We start from the raw sequence: 16,017 nt of genomic DNA, 5'->3' as shown, positions 1-16,017 counted from the left end.
TGGGAAAAGAGACACATTTCCCAGTGCCTTGTTGGTAAGTCAACATTTAAAATTAAAGAAATACCCAAAAAATGCTTGCATAAGTCAGTGATGGTGTATTACAAGCCACAGCATGTGGTCTCTTCAAATCCGTGCATTGGCTCTGGGTAATTGCAGAACAAACCTACCTGGTGGGAAATGGGATTCTCCAGTGGCTGTGCTGAACATTCTGTCTACAGTCTCTGATCTGCTCTGCCAAGAGATCTTCTGGTGGGAACATAGAGCTTTGTTTTTGGAATCATTAACCCCAAATGTATTGTTGCAAATGTTGGCCATTAGGATTTGATTCAGGTAGTTGACTCTGTGATATGGGATGCTGCAAAGGACAACATGCTGGAGGATCAGGCCCTGGTGACTGCATTGCAACTGCATTACCTGCAGGTGGGCTTCTTGTGGGAGCTTAAATTTCTGTCGCTGTCGCACTAGAATCACCTGCTTTGGAACCAACTGAGTTTGAGGGTGGTCACACGGATAACACTATATATTGCTCTTACAAAAAATTAGTCTCTCTTGAAGCTGGAGTAGTTTTAGTATAGAAGCCTGTTCCCAGAAGGTCTGGTAGCAAACAGACTCTCACAGAGTTCAGCTACGGCAGGGAAAGGAATACTATTTTAAGACTCTGAATACCAATTCCTTGATACTTTGCTTTCCGAGGAAGTCTGTCAATTAGATTTAGAAGTCCAGAGCATATTGTTTGTCAGTTTACCAAAGTGCCTGACATCAGCTGAGCTCGTTCTGTCGCCTACTTCTCTTCATTATCATTCATTTTCCAGGACATTTTGGACTGAAATACCTTTTGAGGAGTATTTCAGTTCTTCTGGAAACTCACTTATGGTCTCAGCAGAGTCTGCAACATCAAGATTCATCAGTTTGTGATCTACGGGGGTCAGATGAAGCAGAATGTTTGTTTGAACTGCAGTAGACATCTGAATGGAGGCCAGAGATGCTGGGTGCTACTCCTGTCTCTGTTGCTGATGTGTTGCAGAACCTTAGACAAAGTACTCAGGAGCCTTTACATGTTTGTCTGTCTCTATAGCTAATCCTTATGAATACATGCTTATAAAGAGAGTGCAAAATGAAGCAGAGGGCTTGAATCCCTTGAATATAATGGCTGACAGAACTGGAGAGATGCAGCTTGAAAACAGAGCTTGATAAAATTATCTGCTGTATACAAGAAGTCTACATTAAAGGACACTGATAACTTCCTGTCCTAAACAGGATTATGCAAAGCTGGAATTTCAGGTTTTTGTGTATTATCAGGGTTGAATGTGCCTTGGGACTTGAAACTGGGAAGGCTCCTACACAGAATTCACATTAATGATGCTCTGAGTTGGCCAACATAATGGCTTAACTGTGGGTAGCTGCAGCCACCATAGGTAAAAATATTTGGGCCCACCACCACTGAGAGGATTAAGATGTCAGTTCAGGCAGTGGCCAGGACAGGGATCCTGTGTCTGGAATCACTTTCCTCTTGATTGGAGGTCTGACCAGAAAAGTGGTCATCAGAAGATCACTGAATCTGCTGCCTGCTTCCATGCAGGTTGTTTGAGGTTTCTTCAATGTTTTCTTTTAATGTAGTATGCCTTGTGCCATCACTGCAATATCCCTGTATGATTTGTGGAGGAAAAATGATGTAATCCCACTTCTGGGAAGAAATGCTGAATTTAGCTGAATGGTTTCTGTAAAAACTAGAAGAAAGGGAGATGGGAAGAACTGGCAAGCAAGCCATTGACGGGCAAAGCCATCAAGAAAGGATTTGGTAGGAAGAACGCAAGACATATATGGCTAAATATTTGTTCTCAGTGTACTTTGTGCCCTGAAGAACATGTGTTTTTCTGACTCCTTTTTCCAAAGCACTAATAACTAGACCATCTGTTTGCCTCTCTAAATCAGATCAAAGCCCATGAAAACCCACCTTGAAAAACAATTAGAAATTTTCCTCTGTTTGTTTTAACATTTAATAACTGTAATTAGCAAACCTAATGACATGTTTGATTATTGCATCCCATGTCTGTAAACCCAGTGGGAGGCAGGAGAAGAGACATATTGATTAGAGCAATTGAGACTCTTTACTCCCTTCGATTTTTTATTTTCTTTGAAAACAATATGCTGGGTAGTTCTCTGAAGAGACTGTACATGTAAAATTGATGTTCAGATCATGACTGACTTGGGGCAATATTATCCTCCTTGGGTGAATTACTTATAAGCAGAGACAGAGTTTCTATAACATTTTCAGTTGCTGAATTTTAGCCTAAGCACAGTGGAGCTCTAACACAGTGGACTAAGAGTCAGAAAACCTCATTTCTAGTCCTGGTTCTTCAAGTGACTTGCTGTGGCATCTGGGCTGAAATTACTCCACTTTCTGTACCTCTATATTGCCCTCAATAAAAAATAAAAGAGATAATAAAGAGGAAAAAAGGTATAGAGTCCCTGTATAGCCAATGCCAAAAGATTTTCTTCTCCTCTAGTGGTTGTTACTACCTGCCTGAAGGCTTCATTAGAGGAGATGAAGGCCCTAATATAGACATGTTGGGTGTCTAAAGTTAGATGGTGATAATATCTTATTTAGTCTGCCTAAAAAACCCTGAAGTTTTCAGTTATAAAGCACAATGGAAAAGCTACATATTGGTAGTATTTAAGAGTAAAGCACAGTTAGTGAATGCTGCAAGTCCTATGGTGAATTAAACATACTATGGTTTGTTCTGGAAGAAACCTGATGTTTCTTAGAATTGTAGAATTCTTTATACAGGCTCTTCATAAAATTGTAAATTATACAGGTATTCATAAAGATTAGGGATTGCCCATGAATAATTTGGAAACAAGTGAAGGATTTTAGTGTGTATGATGCACTTGTAATAATAATTTCACCCTATTTCTCAGAACATGGAGCAGTACTTTTATCACAAATGTGAATCATTTGTTTCTAAACCTCACATTTCTTGGTATTTGCCCCATGTCTCCTTGTTCTTCTGTGCCATAGGACTAGAAGGAATTGGTCCAGGCGCTTATTCATCCTTCCATCATCTAGAAACCTCCAACTGGGTCATCGTGTATCCTTCCTCCTCCAAAGAGAATTAACCCATTTTCCCCAATCTGTCCTGGTAACTTCTGACTCTGTCCTAGAGCCTTATTTATCCTGCTCCCTTGAGGATGGTTTAGATGAACTGTTGAGGGACAATTTTTATCCTAAAGCAAAGACAGGACAGGAATGTTCTGGACCGTTTCCTTTTCTCTAGCCAAAATCTTTGTGTTACTTTTACTAAAAGGGGTCAAGAATTTTCTCATTTCACTTTTCCAGTCTACCAGAATTTAGATAATGTTTTTTAATTTATATTTCTTTGCAGAGCTCACTTAGATGGAACTATAGGTGGAAAAGGGCCCCTGGCCAGAAACACAGCTTTTTGTTTACCAAGCTGAGGTGAATGGGCAGTGTTGGAGTGATTACAGGGTTACTGAGCTGTGGGAAGCTCATGTCCTGTTGTGGGTGTTTCATATCCTGGGAGACGATTGCAACTTTGGGCTTGGATGTCTCCTGATCTCATCTCTTAGTGCTTTTCCATTTTGTAGAAATATTTAAATAGTTGGGAATGGAGGAGAGGGAGCCTGACTGAGTAGCGAGTAGCATGTTCTTCTGGGATGCAATTCAACTTCAGGCCTCTGCTTCAGTGAATATCTGGAAACTTTTGAAAGCCTTGGTTACATCTTGATATGACAGGAAATTTTTCAAAACGTTGAAAAGCTTCCTGTGTTGAAAAAAAAAAATTCCCTCCAGCTTTAGTTGCTACATTAGTTTGCTGTTCTATAGGCTGGCTTGCTTTTCTGTTGGACACGTCATGTATGATATAATGGTTTTGGCATTGGTACAATGTGTGAAATAATCTCCACAAAGGGAGAATGTGCTTAAAATGAGAGTTGTGGGTTTTTTGTACACGTATTGTATTGGGTTTGCATGGCAAGGTTTTGGTAGTGGGGATGCTACAGGTGTGGCTTTTGTGAGAAGCTGCTAAAAGCTTCCCCTGTGTCTCATAGAACCAATTCTAGCTGGCTCCAAGATGGACCCACTGCTGGTCAAAGCTGAGCCCATCTACAACAGGAGGTTAATGGTGAGAAGGTATCCACCAACAACTCATGGAGCACTCCACACCATAACAGGTAGATGTACCCAAAGGAGACCGTTACCCCGTAGGAAGCCTAGGCTGAAGAAGGATCCTGTTAGGACCTGTGGCCCCATGGAGAAAGAAGCCCATGCTGGAGCAGGTTTGCTGGCAGGACTTATGACCCCACTAGGGGCTCACGCTGGAACAGTCTGTTCCTGAAGGACTGAACCATGGAAGGGACCCACACTGGAGCAGTTCATGAAGAACTGCAGTCTGTGGGAAGGGATCACATTAGAGATGTTTGTGGAGGACTGTCTCCTATGGGAGGGACCCCATGCTGGAGTAGGGGAAGAGTGTGAGGAGTTCTCCCCCTGGGGAGGAAGGAACAGCCGGGATAACGTGTGATGAACTAACTATAAACTCCGCTCCCTGTCCCCCTGTGCTGCTGGGGGGGAGAAGGTAGAGAAATTGGGAGTGAAGTTGAGCCAGGAAGAAGGTGTTTTAAGATTTAGTTTTTATTTCTCGTTATCCTTGCCTGATTTTATTGGTAATACGTTAAACTAATTTTCCCAAGTCGAGTCTGGTTTTGCCTGTGACAGTAACTGGTGAGTGATCTCGCCCTGTCCTTGTCTCGACCTGCGAGCTTTTCATTATATTTTTTGTCCCGTGTCTAGCTGAGGAGGAGAGAGATGAAGTGGCTTTGGGCACCTGGTGTCCAGCCTGGCCAAGACCTAGCTGCTCCTGCATGGTCATGTAAGGAGACACTTTGTGCTAGAAGGTGAGCTTGTACCTATCGTGGCATCAACTGAATGGACAGTTTCAGAATAAAATGGACAGGGAGTATGTTGTCAGGTGAGAGCTGGATCTACAAGTGACTTCTCTGTTCTGTAGAAAGGGAGAGCTGCAAAACCTGTGCCTTGGTGGTACATCCGTGTATCTCATCAGTTTGGTTTCTAGTTTGTCCACCTGTAGGAGCTCCTGCCCTATGAGACACCTCCTTGATTCCTGATCTAAATTCTGCCCAGAGCAATTCTTTGCCTGTGATGATCCAGGTTGCTATTTTTCCAAGCACACATGTTCTTCTCTGACAGCAGAGCCTCTTAGGACTCTTCCTACCCAACAAAGGTGTTTAGGAGCCTTACAGAAGTTGTGGCCCCACAGATTGGGGTTGTCCTGTGCTCTGTACTAGAGAATGCAGTGTGGATGGGTGCTAGAGATGTACATGTCCTTGTATTGCTTTTTCTTCTTGTTGGCCAGGTAATTCAGTTCAGAGAAGCAGGTGATTTTCCTTTCTCAAAAGCAGTATTTCTGTTAAAAGGATTATATTTTCAATGGAAAAGCACAAACTCATCTGCATTTTTACAGCTTATTTGCAAAGTCGTTGGAGTTCTGTGCTAGCTTTTTGAACTGCAGGTTTGCTGTGACCTTTTTCCTAGATAACAATGTAAACATGTATCTAACAACATACAATTCCTGAAAAAATCCTGCTATACTATATCAAGAAAGAACTGTACATTGTGTAAGGCACTAGATTTCAGTTTCAATCTTATTAAACTTTATTCCCAGCAAAAAATAAAACAAGGTGCTTGTAGAATAGGTTGTATTCACCACTGTGATTGTATGATTCAGAATAGAGTCATTCCTTTATGGCTAAACCTTTAGATGTTTGCTGTAAAGCATTAAGTGTCAGACACTGGCAGTTTAAAAGGAATGGATTTTAAGACAGGAAAGCTACAGGAGGAAAAACAACAACAAAAAACAACAAACCAAAAATCATTCTAATTGCCAACAACACTCTCTAAATAGAAAGCGTAGAAGGCATGAATTTCTAATCAAAATTACAGTCTCAATTTTAATTGAATTGCCAGATAGATTAGAACAGTGGTGTCAAACTCATTTTCACCAGGGGCCACATCAGCCTTGCAGTTGTCTTCAAAGGGCCAAATGTAATTTTTGGACTGTATAAATGTAGGAGCAGTTTGACATCCCTGGATTAGAATGTCTTACTTGCCTGCACATTACTGGGATACATCACTTCTGACTGGCAGGACAGTGTAAACTATCTGGCAATGAACGATGCAGCACGCTGAATAACAGTGAAAAATAGTTTCACTTTCTTGATGTGGACCAGTCTAAAACTATCTCCACAGTGGGGTTTCATTAGCATTGCCTACTTGGATTGGTAGTTATATTACATTTGATGGGATTAGGTGAAAATCAGAAGAAATGTGGATTTTTTTTTTTTTTATTTTCTCCTTTTGAAGCTCCAGCAACTGCAAGCATTTCTTCCTTAATTAGGCAAGCCTGAAAGCCACAAAGACTGCAAGGTCTCTTGAATGTGCTGCAATTTGTGTTTATCAATTCAGCACACACAGTTTTTTTGACATGTGCTTCCTGACCGATTTTCTAACAATCCTTTATTTTCTGCAGGTGGCCGTGATAAACGAGGTGGTCCTGTCTTGACCTTCCCAGCCCGCAGCAATCACGACAGAATAAGACAGGAAGACCTTCGGAAACTTGTGACTTATTTGGCCAGCGTGCCAAGGTAAAGCTAGAAAGAAAACACTTCAAAGCTCAGGGTGGATGGGTGGGTGGGGAACTTGTTCTTGGCAGTTGCTGATTTCCAAGTATTAACATTTAGTACCTTTAGTTCTTGGGACAGAGAAACAAAAGTGTTCGCTTCCTCCTCCTGTGTATGGTCCAATGGATTTTATTGCGCACGTGGTAGTACAGGAGCCCCAGAGCGGAGGTGCTGCGAGCAAACCCAGTCTTCAGGCTTGTGACAGCAGCAAGGGGCAGCTCTCATCCCTCATATTTCTGTGTGGGTCTTCTAGAGGAGTGGAAAGGGAGGAGAATGCTTAGAGGTCTGCAGTTAAACAAAACAAGCTGGGGAGAGCCTGCTGTTGCTTTTTAGTACCTCGTGGGAGGCTCGGGAAAGCTGGGGTAGGGGGCAGTAGTTGCTGAAGAGTAGAGCTTGCCCCATGTGAGGAGGCAGATCTTCCTGCTCCAGCACTTCCCAGAGGTTTCTTCAGGCTTGGGAAGAAAATTGGGTGTACTAAGGGGGAAGCATTCAAAGAAAGGCGCTTCAAATGGTTCTGCATGCAAACCAGCACCTTTGTCTACATTAGTCCACATGTGCTTCCTCCAACATGCAGGTCCCCATCCCTTTCCTAGGGATGCTGAAAGACAGATTTGTTGCCACTGCATATTTATCTTTGCAAGGTTTAGGAGACAGTTAGTAGGTCTCAGTGCCCAGCTGGGTGTTTCTGAGCCAAAGTTTAATGTCTCTGAGAGTAGGAGGCTGTGTACATCCTCATCCACCTTCCTTTCCCTTTTTTCAAGTTTGCCAAACATCCTTACCCAATAACCACTGTACTGGTTATTGAGGTGAAGGTTATGCCAGGGCAAGTGAGGTGCTGAGAAGGGATGTTCAGTGTTGCAATGACACACCCTGTGTCACCCAGGAGCTCCCACTTTTTAAAACCTTGAGTACAGTGCTCCTGTTTTGGCGGAGTGCAAAGTTAACACCTGAGGGCAGAGCGCTTGGCTGCAGCTGGAAGTCAAGAGGGAAGGGTCTTGGAAACACACTCAGTTCCTTAAACATGTGATGTGCAGAGAACAAAGGTCCCGTGTTTGTTATAGAAGAGAGCTAAACCCTGTTTGGAGATGCATCACTCAGCTGTGGAGAGTGAGGGGTAAATGCAGCCATGAGTGCCAGTTCTACCAGTGCTTGTTTCCTGTTGACTACACTTTATGAGTCCTCTGGCAGCAATTTTTTTGCTGCATTAGACTTCTGTTCATTGAGGTTTTACTAATAAGCTGTATTAGATTGCTTTTCTCTCCACCCCCTTTTTCCTCCTGCCAGCTCTATTTTCAGCCATATTGTGGGAGTGATTAGGGCCATGCTGCACGGCTGGGAGAGCAGTAGGTCACTCCCTGGGAGTGTGTGTCCCATGGCTCAGCAATCCCCCTCCAGCTGCTGCAGTAATGAAACTCCTCCCTGACATCTTATCATCTTTTGCATGGTTGCAAGTATGAAGATATGACATTGCTTGGGGTTGCATGCAATTTCACAGCAAAAATGACCTTCTAACATGTCAGCCTTTCTTATTAATTGTTCTTACCTCATGGAGGTGGCAGTAATAGCAAGATAGATCCCTCCTGTTCCCTGCTCTCACACAACTAAATCAATTAGCTCAGTCTTTGCTGCTGCTTTGGGTTGCCTCACTCTGAATCAGTCCAGCAATTATTTTTCTCAGATGATGCAGAAGCTGGGGTGCACATTGAAGGAGCTCATACAAGACCCAGCTGCTTGTTGCGTTAGAAACACTAAAAATGCTTTCTCCCTCATGGTCTCTACTGCAAAGCCTTGTTCTGCCCTGGTGTTTGAAGCATTTGAAGGACCTCTCTCTAGCTATACCTGAGAACATTCCTTGCTCTGTGGTACAACCTCCCATCGTGAAAATGTGGCCAGCAGTGAGGGACTGGCTACTCATGAAGCATTTTCACCGGTTTCCCAAGGATCCTTGCAGATTGGTAGTGTGGAGGCATTAACCAAAGTGCAGTCTTCTGTTTAGGACATTATGTGTTGAGAGGTGTGGAATAGAAAGCAGCAAGAGTGATCACTGGTCTGGAAAAAGTGACCTGCTAAAGAAGAATGAAAAGGGTAGAGGTTGCTCAGCCTAGAGAACAGAAGAGAATAAGTAGGGTCTTTCAAAGCATGTTGTGATGCTGCAAAAGGAAAGGGTTTGTGGGGCTAGGACAAGAAAGAAAAGTGTTATCCTGAAACAAGGGAAGCTTAGGCTGGATATGAGGGAAAGATTTCTGATGGATTCCCATTAGCACTAGAATAAGTCATCTAATTTATTCTTAAATTCATCCACAACTCTACAGGCAAACCTCTGGCGTGGGTATGGATGTCACAGAGAGGCAATGAATCAGGAGGTGACTTCTTTAAGTTCCTCCTAGTCCTGTCTTGCCTGGTGCCACAGCTGTGAACTCACTGCTGTAGGAGGGAAATGTGATCACAAACTTTGTGGGTTGGGCATGTGATATTGTGTAACTTGTGTGGTGTGATAAAACTCTGAAAATTCTTTTTCCCTAAATGTTTTGTTCACTTCCACAAGGGCAGCCAGAAGAGCTTCAAACTGATTTACTTTTTAGAGACAAGTAGATGAAAGGAACAGTTTGAATTGATATCACTGGCTCACAGTTCATATTCATTCCAGGATGAGTTGATGGAGTGAATAACTGCATCAGCCATCCACCAAAATAAACAGTTTCATCAGCAGAGACTCTGAACAGGGTGTTGGGAGAAACTGGTCTGATGTTCAGAGTGCTGAAAGGGGGCAAGTTTTCTGTGCTAGTAGAAAAACTAGAAATTCTTCTTTAGGAAAAAAATAAGACTGTAATTTATCATATTGACACTAGTATAATAATTCTTTATTCTCAATGCAGTGGTTTCTCAGTCGGACAGATTGCTTTCCACATTGATACTATTTGTCGCTTAACCCTTGTTTTATATCTTAATGGAGGGGGTAGAGTTAGAGCAGTGCTGGGAGCTTGGAGCGGGTATGAGATGGGTGATGAAATATACTGATAAATTTGGGAAAGTGAAACCAGGGTCTTGCTCGCAGCTTTCATAGTTTGTGATTCAGCTTTCCACAATTCCTGCTTCAAAACCAGGACAGTAATGTGGCTTTTCTGAAAGCATCAGTGTATGTTTGAGGTAGAGACAAGTAGCGAGTGCTTTCATGCAGCATGGAGTCCCGGTCAGGCAGGTACCTGCAGTCAGGGGTGTCCTTTGTGGCTGAGGATCACTGCTTGGGGGGTTAAATCTTTAGATCTAACAACAGGGTTTGTTCATCTCCCAAAATGGTCACCTTGCAGTCTGTAGTACCTGGAGCGACTTGGGGGTCCTATAGGACTCAAAGGACTGATCCTGCAGTCTTGGGTACTAGGAGGAGAAGACAACGAGAGGCTGACACTGGATAAATGTGGTCCTGGCTTGCTGCTGTACACTGGTTCTTTCAGGCATATCGAGTCTGTATCTCCAAACAGTTTGACTATAATTAATTACTAAGAAACAAATATGTTATTCATTAGGAGTAAAGATAATTTCCATGGATGCCAGGCTTCTCCCACTCTGCCATTTTCTGTTTGTTTTACATTTGCACTAATGCTTTCTGGATAGGCAAGGCTGTATATCTTGTGAATCAGGATAGCTCCTATTTAAACGCAAATTTAAATGGAATGTGATGTTTAGAAATTTGGAGGGTGTGACTGAATCTAGGTTAACATGGTGTTTATGATTGGGGGAGCTGAGGGGAATTTTCTGGCCTCACTGTGGGTTTTATTTTTTAACACCAGTGCAGTACCATCTATTCCGGTAGACTGAGTTTTGATTTATATGTGTGTAAATGAAACTAACACCAGGTCAATCTCCTCTGTGAGCCCTTTGGAGTTAAGAATTAAGTTATGCATGGGCTATAGGAGGATAAAAAGGAGACAGAATAATTTTAGCCTGAGTTATCTCCTCGCATGGTGAAGCAATATGATGAAGGAAATGTTCTCTGTCAGCTATAGTGAATCTTACGGCTGAACACATCAATCTGTTTTGGAGCCAAGATAAGCAGTTTTCTCTGTTGTCTGCAGAGGTGGAAACCCGAGATGCCTTGGGGGCCTGTGTTTTTAAAGACATCTACTTCTTACTTGTCCTCTGTTTAAAAACCTACTCAAATATTTCCCTGTTTTGGGGGACATCCAGGACTCATAACAGTAGCAAAATGTTTCCGAGGAACAGCCTTGTGTGTTTAAAAAGCTCAGCAGTGCTGCCCCAGTTCGATGAAAGGTACTAGGATCCATAAAGCAATTTAAGTGCCTCTACTAATTAGTTCAGTGATTGAGGCCTTTTAAAATTAGATGAACAATACAGCGTATGGGAACATGTAGCAATATGTGCCCAATCTTGGATTTATTTTAAGATCTTCTCTGATGACCTGTGGTACTGTGTATATTAGCTCCTCTAGCCAGGAGTAGCATGAAACTCATTTTGCTGATTGATAGGACTTAAACCCTAGAGCTCTACTTTCTGTTACATGATCCCAACACAAAAGAAGTTTTTGAGGATTGTTTTTCTTTCTGGAGGCTGTTTTGTAACACTACAAAAATAACCACGTATTTTAAAAATAACACCAGGGACTTCATACTAATTTTAGTAACCAAATATCTGGTGCCATCCGTAAGATAATTATTCCACCATACACCTGCATAAAAATACCACGGTAAAAAATGCAGCACAGCTAATGAGACTAACGGAGGTTTAGTATTTCTTCAGATATACTTCGATTTTATTTTTTAAAAAATATTTTAAGTGTACTATGGAGGAAGAAGCTGATTAGGAGTATATAACTGATATGAATGCTAGTGAATTTAAAAGCCTTTTGTCATTTGATAACCAGTTCAAATCCAGCCTCCATTGTATGTGGTATTGGTATGTGATGTTACTATTGCCATCTGTTAGAGATTGGGGGACTTCTGTGGAAATAGTTGGTGGTCTCATCTTGTTCTGTTAAAAGGCTTCAGACCACATCACTCTATTATGGTTCCTGTGTCCACTTTCTGACCACCCAGGGACCAAGTGATAGGTTATCTCTTGTTGGAGATCAGCTCCTCAAAAGAGGATATCTGATTTCCTTCCAGCTGTAGTAACAACCTGCTGAGGCATTTTATTCCTAGATAAGTTGGTCGTGGCTATAATGGATGTCAAAATTCTGCAGTGTCTACAGTTGCCAGCCCAGTAAGCTGTACTGTTTACCAAAAACTGCTAGAAAATTTGGACTTCCTAGAAGTGCAGAGGGAGTAACAGGAGCTGTCAGAACCTGGGAAACAGGAGTTATGAGAAAAGATTGAAGGTGTTGGGGACGCTTGGTTTAAAGAGAGGGAAAGTGAAAGTTATGTGATTACAATCCAGTACGCAACACTGAACTAAAGGAAATAATCTGATCTCAGTGTACATGGCAAATGGGACAAAAGGAAATGGGTTAAAATAATAGATCGAAGAAATGAAGCTGGCTTCTTGTAGCATCTTTGAGACCCTGTTAGAAGACATATCAGAAATGACCCAGGTATTGTCACTCCTCTCTTGCAGCAGAGGGACTTATTTTTAAATAGGTACAAGTTTTTAATATCCTGTGTTTACTTTTAATCCCTGGATTTATTTTGAAAATTTGTCCAAACCTAAGGTAAATGGGAGCTTTCTGAATCAGTTCCCAAATCACTTCCTGCTTTCATTGCCTGATTTCTTGGATACTGTAAGGATCAACCTTGCACCGCTCTGGACCTAGAACAAACGTCCTGTATTCCTCTGCAGGAGCTGAGCCTGCTCCTAGACTGGTTCCAGCTCTGTTAGCTGCTGGGCCATGCTCTGCCTTTCAGTTGAGTAATTCTGCAAGTGTTTTCAGGCTGGTTTTGTGATGAACACCACAAAATAACATGATACAGAGCTTAATAGTTAATGTACTGTGAATTGCACAGCTCACGTAGCCTTTTTCTTCTACAGACTAATAAAAGGCAGGGTAAGCAGGGCTCGACATATCACTTTTACCAGCAACTATCAGTATCTTCTGTTTGGTCTAGCAGAAGCATCTCCCATCTCCCTATCATGAAACAAAGGCAAATGAGAGTAATGTAGTGCTGAGACAAAATCAAACATGGCAACACACACACACAAAAAGGTTGATGTTGTTTCAAGACTAAATTCCTTAATTGAAATAAATTCCTTAAAGGGCATAGAAAATGTTTTACAAATCCCTTTGTAAATTGTCCAGTTTGGATCCAAAAGTGTTTGCTCCACTTTAGAAGATCAGAAAATCCGTTACTGTTTCTATATACTAACTTCTTCAATATTTCTATATTTTACGTAGTAGTTTGCTCCATTTTATCATATATTAGTTGTATTCCAATAAATAATGAAATTACTGACTGCCACATGCAGAGAAACTGGGATTTCAACTTGCCATTGTGTTTTTAAGCATTCTATTCAACACTCAACATCTGCTTAATTTTAGACTATAAATCTGCAATTGAAAGCAGTTAATATGAAGGAATCCCTCATTTATTGTGTCTGAATTACTTCCAAGGCAATTGTTCTTTTTTACAGGGGAGGGGAGAGGGCCCAGTGTTCTCATACTGCCAACCATGCAGACTCATGCTGAGATTTCAAAGTCATATTGGGTTCTTTCTGGTTCACCTAACATCTCCAACATAAATATTCTCCAGCGGGTTACTCATTTGAACATTTAGGATCGTGGAGGTAGCACTACAGGCCAAATTTAACATACAAAGAAAATGCACAAGTCTGGAAGACCCGGTGTCACGCTACTTCTCCAGCCTGCTGAGAGCTGTCATGCCTTCTTCAGCAGAGTCAGGAGACAGGACTCAACGGGGGCACAAATCTGATGGAATAAAAGGTCACTGTTTTATTTTCTGCTCTTCCCAAACAGCAAAGAAAATATCTCTACCTGATTCTTTTGGTTCTGCTGGTCTGGCCTTTTTTGCTCCAGCCCTACTCTCCTGCCTGCGGGCTGTTTCTCCTCATCAGAGGCTGCACATTCAGGCTGCAAGTTTAGAGCAACCAGAAGGATGACAGTGAGTGGAGTTATCTGCAGCTCCTGTTTTCCTAGTTCCACTGAGAAAAAAAGCCCCAAAACCAGGCTGCTGCTCCCAAGCTCTAACTCCATAGCATCACTGCACCTTTCTTCTCTCTCTCTCACTGGGAGAGGATGGACTGGAGTGATCCTAAAATGCATCGGCACAGTCTCTCAGTGGAGATAGAGATGCTTGTGGCAGCGTTTCCAACCAAAGGGGTAGACAAGGGGGCTGAACTGAAATAATTGGCCTCCTGTAAGGATGGGGATCCCTTGCAATGGCATCAGCTGAGCCTCCTCAAGGCAATATGAGAGGTTGACGGCCCAGGGGTCTGAGCTTTGCCACAGCACTGAGAAAACACCCAGCTGTCTTCTCAGGGGAGCTTCAGACACTGCTCAGCTCCCTGTTATGGGTTGTGGGCTTCTGATCCTGGCTTTCCTGCACAGGATGAGTGCCTGCCCTGTGCAGTTGCTCCGCACATCACCATTTTTTTGTTACCAGTGTTGCAGTTAGTGTCTGACTGTGTTTCCAACAGGTGGTGTGGGCCAGGGAAGGATTCTGATCAGATTTCTCCAAATCTGGAGAAAACAGCAAAACAACTGTCCCCATCCCCTCCATGCCATGCACACCACCGTTGCTGGGATGTAGGAGCTGCCATCACTGAGTGACATCTGGAGGTGCCGGCGGGGTCCAGGGCCTGATCCCATCCCCTGAGCTGTCTCACGTAGAGCTGCGCTGCTGCGCTCTGCTTTTTGAGCTCCATCCAAGCCCTCAATCTGGGGATTAGATCAGCATTGTTCCTCCTTGCTAAATGGCTTTTGCATTTGCTGCCTGAAAGAAGGAGCAGAGGTGATGGAGAAAAGGCAACAACTTGTAAACTAGGATATATCCTGTGCCCATTCACTGGTGAGGGAGACAGTGGGCACCACAGCCTGCTACAAATTTTATGCAGAGCATCATTCTCTCCATCCTCTTCCTCACTGGCTCTGGCAAGTGGTTTGTGAGTCTCTGCAGCGCTGCGCTCTCTGGCCATTCTAGTGCTGATTTAAATCTGTTACATGTTATATGGCTTTTTAACCACTAGATTTGTGGCTCCACAGTACTCCAAGAGGTCCAGGCAGCAGCGACCTGGAGACTTCCGTGGAGAAGGCAAGTTTGCACTAATGTGAGCAGTAATTCAAAAAGGCTAAAATTAGCAGACAGACCTTTTGTGCGAGCTGTGCGCTGGCAGCAGAGCTGGCACCGGCTGCATGCGGATCCCTCCTGAAGCCGTCAGCAGCCGTCAGCAGAATATGCAGTGGTTCAGCCAATCCTAACTTTTTTTTTGGTGATCTCTTTCCTACGGTTTTTGCAGAGACTGTGAAATGGTCTTTGTCTCGTTCCAACGTGGGTGCTTGTGTTCCTCATCAGTAACTTCAGTACGTGCTACATCTTTTTCACTCTTAGGAATTATTATAATTTGGAAGCGTCTTATGCCACCCTCTTCATGGATGTCATTAGAAGCAGGAAAACTACTGCTGTGATTTGCAGTCTGCTTTGTAGCAGCAATATTGTCAAAAATATCCTAACACCAATGGAAAGCTCTTCTAATCTCCCATGGAGAATGGATGAAACCTTTACTTTGTGCCAATATGGAGCAAATAATGGGAGACACAGAGATGGAGTTGGCTCAGTCTAGACTGCCTGGTCCTTATCCTCATCAAATGGATGGAGGTGTTGTGAATGCTGCTGCAAAGTCTGGATTCCCCAGTGCACAGCTTGAGTAGGACGGGAGATGTGTTTTCAGGAATATATTTTTAGCCTTGTCTCTGAATGATAAAAAGCTTACACAATCATGCTGTTTGTCAGTCACTGTTTAAACCGGATCTGTCAGAGAAGATGCTCAAGAATATTAAATTCCTACAAGTTTAATGAGAATAGACAGCTGCGTCAAGGAAAGAGCCCTAATTAGCGTCCACAGAGAGGAAAAGGTGGTTTGAACTCATGCCTTCTTAGAGACTGCAGGTAGAGGGGACATCTCCAGAACACGAGAGGTCCAGATGAGGCAAATGTGTTATTAGATGTTAGACAATCAACATGCAAACCACCACCAAGGGTTCAGCAGTTCCTGTGCTCATAAAAGTGCCTTCTAGTTTATGGTATTAGAAAATTGGATCATACTAAAATAGAACAATGACCAATTCATGGTAACATGTGGTATTGAGCAGGCTGATGTTCTTTTAGCATGGAAAGT

At 42.8% G+C, this 16,017-nt stretch overlaps 1 protein-coding gene across 9 annotated transcripts in view; it reads left to right on the top strand.

Annotated features, from left to right (window-relative positions):
* KALRN (kalirin RhoGEF kinase) overlaps window positions 1-16,017 on the top strand; it is a 505,770-nt gene that overhangs the window by 166,482 nt on the left and 323,271 nt on the right. For all 9 annotated transcript variants that reach the window (XM_065841448.2, XM_071810806.1, XM_071810810.1 and 6 more), the window contains exon 4: window positions 6,567-6,681. In XM_065841448.2, the coding sequence (XP_065697520.1) occupies window positions 6,567-6,681 (115 nt within the window). The remainder of the gene's footprint in view (window positions 1-6,566; window positions 6,682-16,017) is intronic.

This window comes from Patagioenas fasciata, chromosome 7 (assembly GCF_037038585.1).
Source record: "Patagioenas fasciata isolate bPatFas1 chromosome 7, bPatFas1.hap1, whole genome shotgun sequence".
NCBI classification, from domain to species: domain Eukaryota; kingdom Metazoa; phylum Chordata; class Aves; order Columbiformes; family Columbidae; genus Patagioenas; species Patagioenas fasciata.
The sequence above is the reverse complement of the archived record's forward strand: the minus strand, read 5'-3'. Positions and strand labels throughout refer to the sequence as shown.